The sequence below is a fragment of the Pteropus medius genome, unplaced genomic scaffold, assembly GCF_902729225.1.
Source record: "Pteropus medius unplaced genomic scaffold, Ma_sr-lr_union100, whole genome shotgun sequence".
Classification (NCBI taxonomy): domain Eukaryota; kingdom Metazoa; phylum Chordata; class Mammalia; order Chiroptera; family Pteropodidae; genus Pteropus; species Pteropus medius.
Genome location: NW_024340692.1, coordinates 5,257,044 through 5,277,644, shown reverse-complemented (window position 1 = coordinate 5,277,644; position 20,601 = coordinate 5,257,044). Strand labels below are relative to the sequence as shown.

General features: G+C 42.6%; 1 protein-coding gene across 8 annotated transcripts in view; it reads right to left on the bottom strand.

Annotated features, from left to right (window-relative positions):
* NFIB (nuclear factor I B) overlaps positions 1 to 2,891 on the bottom strand; it is a 219,381-nt gene extending 216,490 nt beyond the window's left edge. For 5 of the 8 annotated variants that reach the window (XM_039876390.1, XM_039876535.1, XM_039876603.1 and 2 more), the window contains exon 1: positions 1,908 to 2,229. In XM_039876390.1, the coding sequence (XP_039732324.1) occupies positions 1,908 to 1,937 (30 nt within the window). In that variant the 5' untranslated portion in view covers positions 1,938 to 2,229. Of the gene's footprint in view, positions 1 to 1,907; positions 2,452 to 2,758 lie in introns of those variants that run through there. The other 3 variants (XM_039876522.1, XM_039876675.1, XM_039876744.1) reach the window with 3 other exon arrangements.
* Between the last annotated feature and the right edge of the window lie 17,710 nt (positions 2,892 to 20,601).

Sequence of the window (20,601 nt, the reverse complement as noted above, 5' to 3'; positions counted from 1 at the left end):
ATACTCCATGCCGCAACGCTGCGATATTATTTTTAACTTATACAAATTAAGATAAAGTTAGTGAGTTTTCAATATATATTTAGAGGAAGCCAAAAATGCAGTGTAATCACTACCAATGTTTCTGAAAAGCCAATGCTGGAAATATAAATTAATACAGAAAAGCAATCCTGTACAAGAGAGAATAGGTGATTCATTACTTTGTAAGTGAAAAGCATACCTCAATTTGTTTTATTTGAACTATGCTTTAATAATATAAAAGCAATGGCAAGTGGACGTAGTTTACCAGGAAGAGGGAAAAAAATCCTGATGATGGGTAATATGAAGGGTAACTTTTACAACTAAAGACAATTCGTTATACCTGAAACAATTCCATCATCATATTTATTGGACATTATACATAGCTTTTAAAGCACAAATAGTTCAGCAACTCATTTTTCTAGTTTTGTTAAATTAAAGTGCACGTTTACTTGCTGAAAATAGCCATATCTAAGTTAATCATACTCAGATGCCAAACAAAATATAAACAATAAAAAATGTGTCAGCCAAAAAGCTACAGGACTGTATCCAATCACTGAATAAGCCTTATCATTGTTTTCATCTTCATTCACAATTTATGAATGCCTCAGTCCTTTTGAATCACAATGGCTTCTAATTGTCATACAATTGAAATCTTAATCATTTGTCCATTATAAAAATGCATCACCGCAATATTGGATTTTTTAAAAAATGTAACACACCTAAAACGGGCTGTCACTTCTTTAACTGTTTAGCTTTTATGCCAATGTCAAAGAAATTGGTTAACAATTACCAATCGTGCTCTACAACCTCCTAAACGCTGAAGTTAACTGTCCCACACCTTTAAAGGTTTAAAATACTGCTTCAAAATAACAACTCTGAGCTAAGATATTCAGTTAGTTCGTCAGTTGGTTAGTTAGCTGGGCAGCAATGAAAACTGCTCCCAGGTAAGTCTGTTCGGTCTCGCCACTTTTCCATCTGACTGTATGGTTTAAAATTGTACAAATTCTGTTCTTAAAAATGTATAAAGCCAGTGTTTTATTTCAGAATATTGTTCCTAAAGTCTTAGGACAATTTTCAAAGTGCAATTTTTTAAAATGTTTTTACTTTTCCAGCATTACCGTCTGCCTTAACAGCTACGCCTAAATATTGTCAAATGAACAGGTCTCCACAAAATGAACATGTTCTAAAAGTCCTAAACTTTCCCCATAACCAACTGGTGTCAACGTAAAAACCGTCTTTGTGGTGTGGTGACTGGAAACCTCAAAGTGCGGATCACGAAGGAACAGAGTTTCAGATCCCCAAATTAAGCAAAGGAATGGGTCCCCGGACCACAACCTCCGACTCGCTTCGTTGCCTGCCCACTGCTTGCAGTGGAGTCCAGAAGCGCTCACAAGGACTCATGCTACAGTCCCCTCGCCCAAGTTCACTGGTTGTTTATTAAGGGTTTAGTCCCCACTAAAACTCCTCTAAAGCTGGAGTCCGCCTAAGCGCGCGCGCGGGCGAAGAAGAGGGGTGGTGGACACCATGGGCAGGGGCGCCGTGTCGCAGCAGGCACTCGGGGGCCCGCGCAGGGGCTAGCGCTTGCCGGCCGGGGCCCTGCCCACGCTCGGCAGCTTCACCCGGCCCAACCGCCCTGGCAGCACTCGAGCGCCGGTTCTCCATGCCCAAGGCGCGGGGCTGGGCACGCGCGGTGGCTGTGGGCTAAGGGCCGCGCGCCGGCTCCCACGCCGCCCCGCAAATCTCGACGCAACTCGGGGCCACTTCTTCGAGAGACCGGGATGTGCGGAGGTTAACTAAAGCTTTTAATTGCCCGCAGACCAGAGCAACAAAACAAAACAAAGGCATTTTGGGCTACAGAGAAAGCTTGAGAGAGCGACCGAGACATGTACCTGAGTGAGACAGATGGGAGAATACATCATGACTTCGCCTTAAAACGCACTTTCCCGGAGATGCCCAAGAAAATCTTCGAGAAGCGAAAATTTCATCTATTCATTTTACAGTCGTCTGAGCCCCGCGATGCGATCAATCAGGACGGGGCTCTGCGCTGGATCACCGCAACTTCACAACAAACCCAGTCCTCCTTAAATAGCCAAAGATTCAAGTTCACTCCGCGTGCTAGATTTCCCGGAGTGAAATCCAATCTACACTTTTAACCCTCTTGCAGTCCGAGCGCGCTGGCCGTGCTCGCCGAGGCCGCCGCCGCCGCCGCCGCCGCCGGTGTTGGCCGCTTTTCGCCTGGGTTTGGGGGTTTGTTTTCTGTTTTGCAGTTGTTGTTGGGGGCTAGGGTAGTGCAAAAGGTCGGTGTGGTTGGATTGGGGTGATGGCTGGTGGTAAATGCTTTTTTTAAAAAAGGCGGGGGGGGGGCGCAGGAGAGAGGCGGGAGGGAGAGCGAAGAGAATGTCACCGCGCTGGGAAAGTTCAAGGTTACAGCCCCAAGCACTGCGGCAGGATCCCGAAGAGACGATCGCAGGCGAAACTTTGCTGCGAGACGACCATGTGTGTGCGCAAGGGGCAGCGTGAGCGAGTGCGCGCGGGTGGCGGGGTGCGCGCGGGAGATGGCTGGAGTGGGGGCGGGGTGGAGTGGGGAGAAGGGAGAGGCCGGGGTGAGGGAGGGGGCGCGAGCGCAGGTCTCCTGGGCGGAAGAGGCTCGCAGCGCGCGGTCCCCGGCTGCAGCCGCCGCCTCCCGCGCTGGCTTCTCCACGCCCGGCCACCCGGCCGCCCGCCTCGCCCCGCGTCTGACCCGGCCGAGCGAGGAGGCTGCTGCTGTTGCCGCTGCCCAGAGCCCAGGGGGATCGGAACGAGCTCCTGAAAAATCCCAAACGATAAATCCCGCTCTCCTGCTCGGCTCCAAACTCCTCTCTTTTCTGGTCTGGGCTCTTTTTTCCCCTCCCTCTCTCGCTTTCTTTCCTTGCAAAACTTGGAAGTTGAAAAATTCACCGGTTCCACCCTCTGGACCCCGCTCGAGCTCTCTCCAAATCAGACTTAAGGATTGTTTTATTATTTAATTACACAATCATCGCTTTACTCCTCCTCCTGCAAACGCGCATTCCTTTTGCACCAGCCTCTCCACACCCCCCGCCCCCCACCTTCCTCCTCTCCTCTTGTGTTCTTCTTCTTCTTTCTCTTTCTCCCCTTCTCCTCTTTCTTCTCTCTCTCATTTGTTAAAGGTTTCATACCAGTGTAACAGAACCACGAGGTTTTTTCCTTTCAAAATAGATCTTTCCGCCCTTCGGGCAAGTCCCGCACCCTCCCCATACCACTAAACACACATACACACCCCCGAAAACCCGCCCTAGAAGAGGTATTTCGGTGCTCGCTGCGGACTCTTTAAGCCACGGAACATCCGAGTGGGAGAAACACTGTGCCGGTCTGGGCCCGAGAAAGAAACGAATGGAAAATTCCCTCACACCCAGGCCGCCCCGGGGCCCAGGCTGGGGCGCCGACTCTCGCACCCGGGGCGGGCGCGGTCCGCCAAGCCCGCGGATTGAAGAGAGGAGAGGGAGGCTGAGGAGGCGGGGGCCTGAGCGAACTTGGGCTCAAGTAGTTGGGGCTCGCCAGCGCGGATAGGGGGGCGGGGTCCTCCGGGGTCTCCCCAATGCGGGCCGCTGCCCTGGGGCAGCTTCGCAGAACCAGCGCGCAGCGCTTCTCCGCGGTTTGCCGCCCTCCCTGGGGGTGCCCCATGCACGTGGCCCTGCTCATAGCTGGAGGACCCGACCGAGCTGCCGCCGCCGCCGCCGCCGCCTCCTGCTCCCGCTCCCTCCTCCTCCCGCGGCTGGCTCAGCTCTCCTCCTCCGGCAGCCCCGCTGGCTCGCTCCCAATCCCCACCCCCACCCCCACCCCGGGGTCCCGGGCGCCTGCGGAAAACGGCCCCCTCCCCGCCCGGGTGTAGGCTGGGCGGGGCCGCGGCGCGCCCGGGGCTGCGGGGCGCGCGCGCGCGAGCGAGCGAGCGGGGTGCGTGTGCCGCTACAGCCCTGCAGAGGCGGCCGCGCCCGCTTCCCTCCCGCGCCGCGGGCCCCGCCCCCACTCCGGCCCCGCGCTGCAGGCCTCGAGTGAATGAACTTGATTTCGGGTCTTTTGAGGGGGGAGGTTTGCCTTGCACCCTTTCTACCAGCGCACACGCTCTCTGGCGCGCACGCACACGCAAACACACACCGCCCCCAAAATTCCGTTTTTCGGCAAGGGATGGGTGGGGGAGAGGTGGAAGCAAAGGCTGTCCAGACAATGGAAAGAGGAAAAGTAAATGCCAGGGACTCTGCATCTACCTAGCTGGGGGTTGCTGGGGCCGCGAAGGGGACTTGAGTGCCCCAGACCCTGGGCGGGCCTCCCCGGCCTCCTACTGTGCTGTTGGGGGTGTTTGGAGGTTCTCTCCGAATTCCCGTTTCCTCTTATCCTCTCTCCCTCCCTTTCGATTTTTTTTTTTTAACTTTCTCCTCTCGGTCTCTCCTGCTTCTGCCCACTGTCCCCCCCCCACACACACACACACTTCACTCCCCTTAGCAGACCTGAAGGAACCAGTGACTTTTTCCTTCACCAAGTGGGAGTTATCCACATCAAGCATTTCACAACGACACATCAAGAAAAGTAGGCAGGTTCAAGTCAACCATGAAATGGTCACTTTTTAACCCCGTCCTGTCCTCATTAGGGAAATGCTCAAACACAGTCCGTTTTCAAAGACCGCTCTTAATGAGGCGAGCTTGCCAAGTCTACCAGCTGCAGCCCCCGTAAACCAAGAGCCCAAAGAAGAAAGACGCTGGGGGGCGGGGGGGTGGAGTGAGGCCACGGAGAGGGGGGTGTTGGATCTGGGAAGACAGGTAAAGTCGGGGAAATTTTAAGAACTCCCCCGAGTTAACCCTTTAAGGTACAGACCACTGGGAGCAGCCTCCCTGCTCCCCAGGAGGCAAATCCTCTCAAAAGCGTTCTAACAACGCTAATTTCCTTTGTGTAGGCCACTTCTTTTTGAAAAGCCAGGATAAAGTTGAAAGTCTTTATGGATGAAAGAAATGAGGTGACAGTCGGGGTTAATCCAAAGAAATACTCATTTCTCTGAGAAATTTTTAGGCAATCCCACCTTTTTTTTTTTTTTTTAAATCCCAGAGCATCACTTTGTATTGTACACTACTCTGCATCCCTTTTCTCATCGTCACACCCGAGTCCGAATGGAGGGGGATGGGGAAGCGCTACTGATAATACCAGCTTTAACTACTAGAGTTTCCCTTTGAACAAATATTCAATTTAACCGGAGTTAATTTACCATAAAAGACATTCCCCTTGGCACAAATGCACTCATGTCCTTGAACACACCTCTTTGAATGCCTGGACTCTTACAGAAGCCATTATTTCGGGGTCTCTTTAAAAATCCCACGCCCAACTCTCTCTTTCTCTCCCTCCCTCTCTTCTTCCCTCCCTCCTCACCACACCACCCCCAGCGAAATCCTGGCACCCAGAGAGCACTCCTTCCAGCCGGAGATCCCAGAACCCAGACGCTGTCCCCTGGCAAAAGAGGCCCAGTGCTGAGCCCTGGGCAAGTGTCTGCAGACATCACTGCCTCGCCTCCCTTATTAGTTTCCCTTACCAACAGAAACCGTTTCCTTTTGCCACCAAAACTAGGTTGCATCCAAAAGTTTCTCACAAGCTTAAAAAAGGAAAACGAAAAATTGCCAATCATTACACAGAAGAGCCCACAAAAGCTGCAGCAGCACCAGGGGTGAAGAAACAGCGACAGACCCAGGTAAGATCCCGGAGAAGTGAAGAGGTCTGGGACCTCCCAGGCCTTTCACTTAGGGATTCGAATCTTTTTCAGGTGCTCCATGTTTGTAGGGCACTTATGTTTGGATAACATTTGATGGGCATGGAGGCTGCTTGGTATTTTGGGGGTTTGATTTGTTTCCAAGAAAAAGAAAAATGAGGAAGGAGTAATGGAGGTGGGGAAAACCAATAGGAAGGAGGAATGAGCAATAGAGACATCCTGGAAGGGCTTTCAGGGTTGGGAGCTCAGTTTATATGGCTTTGACTGTCCTCTCAGGCCATAGATCCATTGACAGGTTGGCTGACATCCCCCAAAACACTGCTTCTTGTCCAGCCAATGCCAAGGTCACTGCAGGCCTTCCCAGGTTGAACGCTAAAAGAGCTTTTTTGTAAAGAAGGACTGGTGGATTTGGATGTGTGTGACATCTGGCTTCTCTCAGCACAACACTTGTCTACTATCTTTGGTTTGAGAAATACCACTCTTAAATCCCCAGTAAAAGAGTAGAGATGAGGAAGTGAGAAAGTATACATACATTTTATTAACTTTCCCTTTTTTCCAGTATGTCTGTGCCATGGTATTCGAAGTGGCTTTAAAGTATCCTTGAAAGGCTTCTGATACTATCAAAATGGGCCAAACACTTATTAGACTTTGGTACTTACCTTTCCTAAACTCTCTTCTCTCTCTCCCACACCGAAAGGGTTAAAGCACTGGTATATCAGGCCAATTTCATTCACCCCAAAAGCTGGCTTAAGGAGCTAGAAAAAAAGAGTGAAAGTCTACTGCAGTAACAGGAAACTCTATTTGAACATTCCGAAAGATTTCTTCCCTAGATCATCTATTCCCTGTCACCTTATAGGGAAAAAAATGTTTCTTTTCTGACAGATAGTTTATTGATTTCAAGAAGGAATGCAAGTGCTTCAGGTGACTGGATTTTTCAAAACTCAATTATATAATTTGAAAAATTAAGCGGCTTTACCCAATTGGAGCTTTTCACTGACCTCCAGAGAGAAGCTTGACATCTCAAGTATCTCCTAATATTGATTTTCTTTTAACCTTCTCCCTTCTAAAGAAGCTCAGTGACAGGTTGCAAATCCTAGGCAGTCTAGGGAAAGGTTTGTTGGAGTTTAACAAAGCTGTCATTTTCAATGCACCAGATGACTTTTTTTTTCTTAGCTCTTGCATGTGATTTGAGGGGAGGCTCTGCAATTCCACACACCCTGGCTTCATCGCCAATATCAATATTTTAAAACTAAATACAAAAGAGACAGATGACCTCCTGACCCCAAGAAATAGGCCTGCAAAACTGCAAGTATTCACTACACCATACCCAGGGGCCTTTCCTTCTTCCAAATGAACCACAGAAAAGCATACAAGTGTAGCCTGGAAAACACAATTTTATATACACAAGTAGGAATACCAAAAATCTTCTCAAAAACACATATATAAACAAACAACAAGTACTGAAATTGCCTGCACTTGATGAGAATTGCAAAATCATGCCCAACTCACTCAACCCTTAAACTACTACTGTCAAATTAGGGCAGCAATTTTTCCCTACTAAAAAATTCACAACCAGTTAGCCTTTCCACCCCGCATTGCCAGGGCTTTGCCTTTCACTGAAACGAATAAATAACCGTGGACTTTTTTTCCCCTCCTCTGGGAGCTGTTTGGTGTCCCCTGAGGACAAAACTAAATGAGAAAAATGACGCTGTTAATAATGTTGCTGGTGAAATGCCTGTACTCAACTGTTAAAAAAATAATAATAATAATGTCCCACTAAATGTGCCTACGTTTCAGGAACGGTTACAAGCTACAGCTGAATCTGAACATCGACTGGGCCAGATTCCTCCATTAGGGTTAGACGGTTTCCACCCCTCCACAGAGATGAAGCCAGTTCATCCACAGAGATTCCCAATTCTGAAGACATTTGCTCCCCAGATTACAAAGTCAGCAGTTGCCCTGTAACTTTTGCATGATTTATTTTAAACTTTGAAAATCACAGTAATAATTGCCTTGCTTCACTCAGAATACTTTAAAAGTTACATACACTCACACACACAGTCTTTGCTGATACTGAGAGTAGTAGTTATTGTCCTTTTTCAGAGTAGCTGAGCTTTAAAGTAACACTATACTATCATTTTATTTCTATGTGTAAATTGGCTTTTGCTACCCATCTACATATGCCTTTGTGACATAAAAACAGATAGGTTTTAAAGAGATGTTTGGAAAGCTTTATCCAAGGTGGCCAAGTAATCATTACATTCTGTATTAGGCGTAGAAAATTCATTGCAAATCAACTCAAAATTTCTGCAGTCTTTTCTCTATTTCTTCCCTTACAAGCTGCCATTCTATTTGATAAAATGATGCATAAGAACAGAATTGTGCATTTTAACTTTCTAATTAAACTTTAGCAAACACTTGTGTAATTACAAAGAAAAGACAAACGATTGGGCCTATACACAATATGTGTTCAGTGAACTTTATCTCTGAAATGTATCTGAAATATTTTAATCCAGTAAGTTAATAAATTTCAAAGCAATAATATTATCAAATTGTATGATGTCACAAACTCCAAAAGCAAAGTTACAGATGTTCATGACATCACATTCACTCATATTTATGCTGCTGCTCAGTCTGACCATATTAAAATTAAATGGATGCCTATGTCTGCTAAAGAATAAAAGGAATTTATTTTGGACATTAAACAATGAAGCTGTCACCATTTATTGTATGAAACACTCAGCTAATCAATTTCCTATTAAAACAGCTTTCAACAATACTCAGCTTTAAAATTCATCGGGGCCAGTAAAAACCTTTTTCCAGTGCACAAGAATGCAGTCCCAACCACGGACGATAATTACCCTTCTAATACTTTTATTACCCAAGCACTTTTTCCTGTGCTCCCCATCAGTTAGGCAGGAATCTGCAGTATATTGTATCAGTGAGTTGGAGTGCTTGACCTTTGCCCACATATGATTTAATAGGGACTTTTCAGCGCTGGAGCTTTCTCCATCTCTCATACCATTAAATGAAAACATCAAACCTCAAATGTAAAACTGGAAACCACAACGTTTTGTGTTTCACAACTCTTTGTAGTTTTTACTTAGGCTGCTTAAAGGTCAGTTTCTTCTCCTCACAATGCTCTCCTCTATACAGTAATGTACTCCAAAGTCACACTAATTCTGATTTTGATTAAGTCTTGAACTCCCCAAATACACACATGCACCCTGCTTATTTACATGTGCATTCTTTTCTAACCACATAAGCATGCGTGTATGACTTTCTGGATTTATTCCATTTTAGGGCTGATTTAAATGTCTGTTCAAGTATGGGTTCAAAAGTTAACTTTTTCCCACCTGTTGGAAAGTTAAAATTACAAAGGATGGTGCTCCAAGATCCATTCAAAGAAAGTTAGAGTTAATCTTGTGTATTTTGGCGCCTTTTCCCTGCCAGCTACTGTACTTAGGGGGGAGGAGGAGGGAACCTGGAGATCTTGTCTGTCCTGTCTCAAGTTCAATGGCAGTTCTTCTAACCCTAGGAGAAGATGGCTATGTTTACAGCCCTAATAATAATTCCAATCACGCCACTTCGCATCTTGTGTCAAAGACGAAGCTGGCTTCCCCGCCCCCTTCAACCTGAAAGCTGCCAAATCCTCACACACTCTGAATTCAAACACAACTTAATGGATGGGATGTTGTGCTTTAAAATGTGTCCCAGACGTACTGGCGAAGAGAGGACAAGGGAAAGGGGAGACAGACACACGCGCGCGCGCACGCACACGCACACGCGCGCGCGCACACACACACACACACACACACACACACACGGAAAAATCTGAGCGCAAAAATCAGCAGGACTGGGGTAGGGGGAAGTTTTACCAGGAGCGGGAAGAAATCCATCATAATCTTTCTAAGGGGTGGAGGAGTGGAGGAGGGCTAACAATTTGATCCTGCTTTACAATGAATATTGATTTTAAAAACTCCAACACATCAATCCAGAGCTACACAGTACTTGCCTCACTTAAAAATGCACTTTTAAATAGCAAAGCTGAGAATATTTACCTTAAAGTGAAGAAAAGAATGCTTGGAAAAGAGAGAATGGGCCACAAGATACAACTAAAGTATCATTTGTACAGTAAGTTTTTCAACACTGGGGGTGGAGCAAGTAGGAAAAATGCTACATTTCGCACTGTTTAGGCTCAATGTTATCCCCACATTCCCGCCATAAAAGTGTGACACATAAAATTGCCAAAGCTAAAAAATTTTTTACATATTTGCATTAGGTTTGGAAATCCAGCACTATAGCTCAACCTGTAAAACAGAAATGACATTTGGGTGAAGTAGTCACTTTATAATGCACAAACAGGAAAATATCTGTGCCCAGGGTGCAAGGGGGTGTAAGGAACGAACAATACAGGCAAATAAAACCTATTTCAAAGCCACATACCATCGCACTGTATTGCATCAAATAAGAGATCTGGAATCTCTAACAGACCCCTGGACTTCACGTGTCTCAAGTATAGATTTGTGGATTTTCTCAAGGGTTGTTTTGGTGTCGCTTTTTGTGTTCCGTTTAACAACAACAACGAGCAATCCGGGAGTAGCCTTTTATTTTTTAAAATTATTGTTTCTGTAATGCCATCATTCTTGACCCTGGAAGAAAAGGCGGCAAAAGTTAAACCTAAAGCAGGCAGTTTCTCAATCGGTCTGGATATCCAGCTTTCCTTCCTCTCACTTGCAGAAGACTTTCTCGTGGTGTACTTGAACGCCGTCGAGAGAGAGAGAGAGAGATATATATATATATATATATATATATATATATATATAGAGAGAGATATATATATATATATATATATATTTATATATATATATAGAGACAGAGAGCAGGGACATATATATATCATGAGAGACATTATATATATATATCAGAGACAGAGGAGAGAGAGAGAGAGTGTGTGTGCGTGCGTGCGTGTGCATCGTGGGTTTTATTGTTGTTTTAGCAGGACTGCTATTGGGGTGGAGGCTGTCGTCTCTCCTCGCCCGCACTCGGGTCGTTCCGCACGGGCATCCGCGGGGTCGCGCGCTCGCCCCTTCCCCGCCCTCGGATCGGCCTGGCCCGCGGCCGGGCTGCCCCGGAACCACCGCCCGCCCGGGCACCCCGTCCGCGCCCGGCCCGCGCTCCGGCGGCCACCGCCTCCTCGGCTTTTCCTCTTTCTCCCGCTCGCCGATCGCCCTGCCCCGCCCCGGCCGGCCCGGGCGCGCGGGAAGCGTGGCTCTTCGCTTCCGCCTGGCGGCGGGAAGAAAACCAAAAGGAGGCGCCGGGGGCGGGCGCGCGGCGATGCATATTCATCAGGGCGCCCGCGGCGGCGGAGGCGGGAGCTGGCCCGAGTGGGTGTGGCGGGCTGCGCGGCGCGGGCGGCCCTCGCGAGCAGCGGGCCCGGCCTTTGTGCCGGCCGGGTGGGGCCGGGGCACGCTGGGCGCTAAGGCGGGAGGCACCGCCCTTCTGCGGGGCCTTGGCGCGGCAGGGGCCTCCCGGCGGGCGTGGAGAAAGGGGAGCCGAACGGCCGCGCACGGCGCTTCGCGAAAGAATAACAGTGATTACGGCTTCGGGGTGACTTCCCTACTTCCCGCCACGTTGCTCGGTAGCTTCGCAAGGCCACGTTTGTTTCCGTGTAAAAGGAGCTCTGAAGTTTGCCGCGCTGCGTAGCGTTAGCGTTAAAGCAAAACTACCAGAAAAGAGAGCACTTTTGATTTCTATTTATATACATCTATGTGAATGTCAGTAGGTTTGGGATAGGTGGAAAAAAATAACACCAAAGAAATATGCAACCTCTGGGTCCCCAGAAATAAACACTCTAGGTGAGATTGGATCGAGTTAATGTTCCTAAGTAAAGCAGTTTTGATTAATATTTTTAAAAGTTAAATATATGTACTTTTTCTACTTAGTTTTAAAATAATCTGTTTTAATTTTAAGCATCTGTAGTCTGGTAAAATAACGCTTATCGGTTAAACTAAGTTGTTATATAATTCTGATTTTAAATTGAAATATTAAAAGTAAAAATATAGCATTAGCCCTGAATTAGTACTAACCCACATGTTTAGAAAAGATTTTATTACAGAGATCCTGACTAATTATGTAATTGCATAACAGACAACAATAGCTTCAAATATCCTCTAAAAACCTTGTTCAATTATGTGATTACCAGTGGGACCGGAGTAACACCCAATGAATTGTTCTTATCTCTCTATTAAATGTGAGCATGTCAATATTTTAATCCCAAGTATGTTTACCCTCAAAGTCCAAGAGAACTTAAACAACATTGTTCGGGTTCTTGATTCCTACAATGTACATTATAAAACGACATTTTTGCCCTCATAACAAAAAAAAAGTTGTTTTTTTTTCATATACACACAATTATGTAGATGTTTGGCTGCATGTGAATAATATACATACCTATTTTCAATGATTACAAGTGGAAAACTAAAAGTTGGATTGATCCAATTGGACTTTAGAAATTGCCAAACTTAAAAATGGCTTATTAAACCAAAGTTTTACGTTTCCAATTTCCTTTCTGAAAAAAACTAATAGAATATATTTAAATAGCTTTGGGAAGGGAGATGAAGGATGGGGATATACCTACACGTATGTGTGTATGTATCTCCACACTCAGCTATAACCTCCCAAGGAAAATCAAATTTTAATGTCTATCTTGTTCCAAGTTAGATAATTTTAACCAATCAGCTAGTGTAGCAATAATTCAGTCTACTCAGGCAAGTGGATAACAAACAGGTCTGTTTCCATTATAGGATTTCCTAATAGTTTCATGCTTAAGTAAATCACATTTAGCACTAAGGAAACAAATATAAAATATGAAAATTCAATGCAGCTAAATTTTTAAAAATTAGGGTGGAGGAGAGACTTTAAATGGGCAGTGTTATCAAATTCTAAAACTTTTGTAGTGTGCCTCAGAAAGTCTCATTTGTAATTAATTTAAAGTCCACAACATTGTTACCAATCCTTCATAACATCTGTGTCATGCAAAGAAATGACGTTACAGAAAATATCTGGTTTTATTGTTTTGTTGTTGTTGTTTTAGGAAATATCCTAAACACAAAATGGGAAAAGGAATAGGAAAGGGAAAAGGAAAGGATTTCCTGTGCTGCTAGTAATGACTTGAATGAATCTAGATTTAGTGTCACCCGTCAGAGGATTTCTTCCTAAGCATATTATTTGATAATAGAATGTATCATTGTATGTCATGTTCAGCCTTTCATAGATTTTTTTTTTATTTGCACGTCACTGGTTTATTTTGACATGCGAAGCTTACAAGAATATTTTTTCTATACGATCACTCTTATGTCTGTCAAATATGTACATATAATTAAATTATATCCAAGGTTTATAAAATAAGGAGACTAATTTTCAATCATGTCTTATAGAAGTCGGTCTCACTAATTAGTGGTCACGCCAACGGCTTATTGCTCCTAAATCTTTTAACTGGTTAATGATCATGGTCTTCTAATCTGCAACCTTGGTTGATTTTCCAGTTTTCATAGTTTGTCATGTAAATAAATATGTAGAAATTAGGGCGTGCTTTAAAATAGATGCTTTTTTAAAATTAAAATTATCTTGGTTAAAAGCCTTTCATAGAATAGAATTAAGGCCCAGTATCTCTTTATAGTAATCTTAGAAACTATAACTAATTATTCATTTTTTAAAAATAAGGACTGTCCAACATTACTTAGGCATTTTGGCCCTCTGACACATCTAACTGAAGTGATTCCAGTAGAAAAGCTCAATGTTTTCCTGCATTCAGTTGCAGGCACAATTCATTCTTTAGAACTTACTAGGAGATTCACGAGTATACTGACACTTTAGATTTTCTGGTTCTTCCTAAAGCCAGTTAACTGGTAATGCAGTTTCTGTATGTTTTCTTCAAATTAAGAATTTTTTTAAAATGTACTAGCAACATCTGTGTGTGTTTATCTGTGAGAATAATCACTATATAATTATTTCTAAAAGGCATGCATTATTACAATGCTTTATGTCATAATTGAAGTACTTCCTCTACCCTATCTAAATCAGTAATTTTCAGTCATCACCCCAAAGGTGTTTATTTTATCTTCTCTATTTCTCAAAAATATAGACTGTGTTTTTATTTATATTATTTTTTAATATTAAAGGGTTTACACTAATTTATTAGATTATTATATTTAGTTCATTATTATGCCAGCATTTGTGCAAGTTTAATGTATATAATAAAGGTAGTAGAATATTTAAGACTCAGTGCTAAATAAAATACATCTTTTAAAAGAATTGGAAAATTATTTTTTAGAATTTAAAAAACACATAATGGATAAACTTGTGTAGACATTCCTGTTTCATATTGCCTCTGGGAAATAGTTTCAGTTATTTCTTAATAATTTAAAAATATTTAAAGAAGCTTAAGTTAGGACATTTATCAAGTGCCAACTATTTGGCATTTTGTTGGAGTTCGATAGGTGAGAGCTGTCTCCATACAACTTTTATTGAGGAGAAGAGAAGGCACATTTAGTATATTGTTGTGTAATAGGAATATCCATGTATAAATAATAACCTCCAGTAAGTATTTTTGTTTTTCCTTGATTATGGCAGTCTTTAGCTGTAATCCGTTATGCCTCTTCTTTAGACATTGATTGGAAAAAATAAATACAATGTCTTTCCCACAAGTTGCTCATCATACAGCAGTATATCTGTGTAAAAGACTTCAAGAGATTACCAGATAGGCCCTTACAATGGAATCGAAACTCCACACGGCCCAGGACAGGCACACCGGGTCATTTTCTAACCATTGAGACTATGGGTACAAAAATAAATATATACACACGGTGTTCCTTCTTTCACTAACTGCACGTTGCACCTGTGCACACATATATCTGATGACATCTGCTAACATAATAAATCTCAAGTGGTTTGTGGTGTCATCAAAAACCTGAGATGGTGGTATGGCTCACAGCCTCACCAACCCCAGGCTATGGTCTTGTTAAATTTCACAGGCTAAATAGAGACAGACTCAGACTCATTCTGTACATGAACCAGAGGTTTTTAAGAGCAGGTTAAGGTGGTTTACCAAAAAAAAACCTCTAGTTATGACTCAGTGTGTGAAAATCTAGTCTCTGAATGAATGGTGATAAATCAAGGATGTGTCTCAGCTTTGAAAAAATAATTTTTATCTTGATTGTTATGAATTCTCAATTTGAAAATATGAAGTACTAACCTTTCTTAGACTACTTGTTTTTAAGACTTACTTTAAAAAAAACTATGAGCAATTAAATCTTCATATCTTGTTTACTCACACTTTTATATAACTTTACAATTTCAACCATCAAAATGCCCATAAAAAGAAAACAATACAGTTGAATGAAATTCACTATAGTGATGATTAAATTGAGCAAGTGTTTTCTCAAAAAAAGTTTTCAGGATATTTAGTGCCATATGTAAGGTTTCTGAAACAACAGAATCATAAAGGTATTTTTTAAACCATTTTCCGAAAAAAAAAAAAAAAAGCATCTGGTAATCCAGAAATCAGTGAAGCAACAGGATGCAAGAAAGCGCTAGACAGTCTACTGATCCTTCAATATAGTCCTGGCAAAGCACCACCCTGCCTTTTGCTCAGTGGGCCATTTTCAACAAGAAAGTGAATGTCAATTCCCCAGGATCCACGTCCTGTGGTTAATTGTCCTTAGTGTCAAAGATTCTTCTTGGCATATCTAGAAAATTGTGATATCCTTCCAAGTTGCCCAGTACTAAAGAAGATGAATAACTACATTTTGTGTCTTTATTCTATAACTAAGAAAGCCTCCAGACATCTAGGGAGTAGAGGAAGAAAGCAATCCTTGTACATTCATTACATGTTTAGCATAGACCCTGTAGGTGCTACCATGCAAGGATGGATACATTTTTTTAGGATGTCTGTGTTCGTGATACAAAGGCCTTTGATTCTGTTGTGTTTGTATTCTAAATTTTTTTAGGTAAGAGTAAACTTGACATGGAGTATCTTGAGAGCCTTCAAATAAACACACTAAATAACAACCTCTGGTTTTCTGCACATGTTATGGGTAGCTGATAAGTTTGTAGAATAAAAACAGTGTTGATAGAAACCAAAGAAAAATGTAACTAGGGATGATAGATAAGGTGCCCTTCCCACCCCGCTTTACACAAAAACAAAACAAAACAAAATTCTATAATATATTCAGAAGCCAAACTAACAAAGTTGAGAAACTTTTGATAACCACTATTCTTCATGATTTGTAAAGTATTTTCATAAACAATGGGGGGGAAAAAAGGAAGGAGCAGTGTTAGGTGGGAAATTTCAGGCAAATGGACTTGACCCCACCTGCAACGAATATGCCTTCTTTTAACAACTTGTTCTCTAAGGATGGTTTATAAGCAATACAGAGGTCAGGGTAGGAATATAAGTTTCAAAAACATATCTACTATCAATTCACTATCTCTCCTTTTTTCTCTTCATATCTGGCACCATCCTGAGCTCCCCTCAATATTTCTTTTACCATTATCTTAAAAAAGAAATTAGGGGAGGGGGGTTATACAAACAATAGTAGAGACACTTCAAATGAACGATTATCGAAATACAAACAACATCCAGCTACAGTCCCATCACCTAAAAATATTTCATTTGCATATATTCCAATCCACTATTTGCTTCTCTGCATTTATATTATTTGCATAGTTGTACTCTTAAGGTAGATAAAATTTCTTTTTGCAACTTTCTCATTTAACCTTCTGTTTACGCCACTGATAGGAGTGAAAAGGCACAAACCTGTAAAATGTTAAAACTAGAAGAGCAATAAAACTGGCAATATCTGTTTGTCCTCTGATATTTTTAGTGTCAGATTCATTAAAATTTAAATTCAACATTTAAATATTAAAATATTTTACTAAAAATAAGAGATATCCTGCTTCTCTTGAAAAGGAAGGTGAGACACTTTTTGGACAAGAGTACACAATAGGTTGGAGCGGAATGGCTGCTGCCCCCTTGTTCTCCACGCCCCCCATCACTCCCTGTGGTGTTACACTGGCACACTTTCCTCTTTTAGGTTACCAACTTGCCTCCTATACCCACAAGTTTACAACCCTGGATCTATTCCAAATACTCTTCTAACAGATGAAAAATAAAAAAGTTCAGAGAGATAAAGTGACTTGCTTAAGGCTACTGAGCTAGTTAGTAGCAATGCCAGCTTCATAAACTAGGCCTCTTGACTTTAGACAGGTACGCTTTATGTTAACGTTTATTACAGAGCACGTGGGAAGCTGGGTTCTGTGTTCCAGTATGACAACCTCACCAGAACTACCATGATACCAGCTCCTTTACAGACTGAAACGTCCCAGGTTAACAACTCACTACCTTTTATGCTCCAGGCCATAATTAACAGTTGATGTCCACAAGCCAGACACCTGAACCCCCGTAAATCCTGGCCCTACTCACAGTGGCGCTTGCTCTTTCTCTCATTAAAAACAAAATATCAAAATGCATTTTCATCACTCTTCTTTTGAAATTCCCTTTAGAGAATTTTGAGAGAAAAGGATCACTTTGTGGAGATAAAGTCAAATCTGATCTAGTTGTTAAAGGAACTACCTAATTAAAAAGTTAATGCTTTACAATATTCCCATCAGCTATATCTCATAGAGCTATAATGATATGCCAACACCCTAGCAGACAACCACCATCCTAGAAAATATCGAACTCCTATATCTGTACAGAGATTATATTTCCTGAATGTGAAAACAGGACATGTGGTGCAACCAAGAATGAAGGTTTCGGTTTTGTTTTTGTTTTTTTTTTTATAAATTTAAGTTTTTGGAAAGTCATACAAGACTTAAAAAAAAAAAACGAGTCATTGTTAGCTATTGTTTAATAAATGGGCTTTATGAGAAATAATAAAAATGTATACCATCTAAGAATGCCTGATCTCTGTATTCCTTTGGGCAATTCTTAGAATTTGCTCGGAAAGTAGGATTTGATGACAGTAACTGCTATGTTGCCATTAAGTGTCCTGTGCAGTTTGTACTTGCTTGTAGTGCTTTGTTCTTCAGACAGAACACCCACTCTCTAGGTGCTGCTTCCAAGTAGAGGAGGACCTGAGAACACATGTACAACGTCACAGAGTCAACACTAAATAATTGAGAAGCTCATGTATTATGTACATGTCGAGTCTACAGTTACTTTCTTGGCATGCACAGAAGTGGTCCATATTCAATCAGGCTCTAGGCTCATTCATAGAAGGTCTTAATGGCCTTACTCTGACCAAAGCACCATCTTAGTTGAGCAGTGTGGGCCCTCTACTCTGCCTTTAGGAGGCCAGACCCTCTGTGCCCTGTTTCCTTGAGGTGCAGATAAGCAGGCTTCTTACAGAGCCTTAAATGACTATCTACAAGCTGGATTTTCTTTGCTGTGACCACTAGAAGCACCTTAATTGAGCAAGACCTCCCCGGGGGCAGTGGTTTTCCCCAACCTTAGGTTAAAACAGTGAAAATAATTACTATGTACGAGGTCTAAATATGGCTCTGCTCTGGGCTCAGTATGTCACATACATTATCTCAGCTCTTTTAAAGATGAAGAGCCTGAGGCTCAAGAGGTTACATGACCAAGGGAAGTTTATGGAGCTTCTAATCCAGGCCTTTCTAATTTTGAAGCCCGTGGCCATAAGCAAACCAGTACTTGCAGCAAGGACACAGGACAAGACTGTAACCATCTAGCTCTAGCGTAGCCCCTTCCCAGGAGTTGCCTTGGGAGGCTTTACAAGTATTCCTTAAAGCATTTTTATCACTCTTCTTTTGAAACTCCCTTTAGAACCCCAGGCACATTCTTTTAAATATTATCAATGGGGATAATCTTCCTCCTTTGAATGTAGATTTGAGTTTTGGAAATAGCCATGATTCATTCAATACCCTGTGGTGATTAAAGAACTTATCAAGCTGGGTAAACCAGTTTGGGTCAAAAACAAGGCATGACAGAATGTAACAAGATTATTTTCACTCTCCAGCTTAGACTGAAGGTAATGAAGTAGAGACATTAGACTTGGACCTAGAGGCACTAGAGTTTAGGGTTCAAATCTTGAGTTAGCCACCAAAACGTTAAGTGATTCTCGACAAGCCATGTAATATTTGAGCCAAATTTTCCTTACCTTCAAAAACAGCATAAGAAAATAATGCCTGTTAATTTAGTGTTGTTTAAAGGATTAAAAATATGTCAAAATATGTAGGATATGTCTGAAATGTAGTCCTTTCTCAATAAATATTTCCTGAATGTGACTGTCAGATTACTATTTGTCTCTGTCCTTGTCCTTCAAGTATGGTGAGAGATGATAAACAAGAGATAATGTGCTCTGTGACAATGACCAGACCTTGAGGCCCCTCTGGCATACAGTATTTGTTTGCAATTCTATTTTAAAAACAGTTGTCCCTAGCTCACTGATACTAAGGAAGATGGATTTAAAGGAGGCTGTGGCACAGTTTGAAATTTTGCAGAGGTGGCTTAGATCTCAAGTTTACTTCTTTGCTCTAGAAAGGTAGGAAAGAGCATCTTGAGAAAGTGCCCCTTCCTAAACATTTAAGGAGCGCTTGCCCTATGGAAGTTCCTGGCTCAAGGCAGGACATGGGACACTGCTCTTGTCTTCAATAACAATGTCCAAAGGGCTGGCTTAGTGACAGAGATTGAATGATGCTACCCAAATGATAAGAATTGAGAACACCTCAGAACCCACTGATGCAGAGTGTCATTCATCTACAATAAAATATTGTAACTCTTAAGGCAACAAATGAGCACAGGCTATGTCCAGGAGATACAGTGTGAGCAAAACAAACAATATTCTAGCATATAGGAAAGAGACCTGGAATGGGGAGGAGGAGTGGAGAATTCAGGGGTAGCTAACAGAAATAGAGTTTGTGTGGTAGTGTTCTAAATTCACCACCACACTGGTCTTCTCTGTGAGGTCAGAAGGGTGGTTTGAGGATTCTAGACGCCTTGCAGGAAGATATTTATCGAAAGAAGAGAGGAAAGTACAAAGCTTTTCGCAACATACAGTAGTAAATCAGGGGAATTGATTGAGGATAGAAGATGAGAGCAGCCTCTGAGGGGAGTTATAGAGCTTTGACAACTGATCTGCAACCACCCTGCCCTCTCCTCTGCAGCAACCTGCAAGCCTGAATGCTGTGAGAGAGGTTTTCCCTTTCGAGCCTGACTTATGTGCATTTTCACATTATAACACTTATTAAGCATCTTAACTCATTTATCTTCTTAACCATCCTATAATATTGTTTCCATTTTACAGATGAGAAAACTAGGGTATAGAGAGCGTAAATGACTTACCCGAGGTCTGTAACTCCCAAGTGTCAGAAGCAGGATTTGAACCTAGGCAGTGTGGTTCCAGACCCTTGGCTCTTAACCACTAATTTTATGCAAACATTTTCTTCATGCTGCATGTCCCACCTGAAATAGACTGGCTTTGCCCAAACCTTGAAATTTCTCCTTCTTCCTGTAGGGCTCATTCTAGGCCCTATAACTCCCTAACAGGGAGCCATTAAGTGTAGGCAACCTTAGCACCACTATAGAGCAACAATAAAGGCTGCTGAAGACTTATTCACTAAGGAGAGAAGAGGCACTTCAGCATCCTTGGCCTAGTTCTTTGCATCACTAGAGGGTAAGACCTAAGCGAGTGCTCCTATCTCTCTTCCAATACTTAAAAAAAAAAAATGAATGGTTGTCCACTTAAACAATGGAATATCATATAGCAATGAAAAGAACAAATTTTCTCTATCATGCATGTAGAAAAGTACGC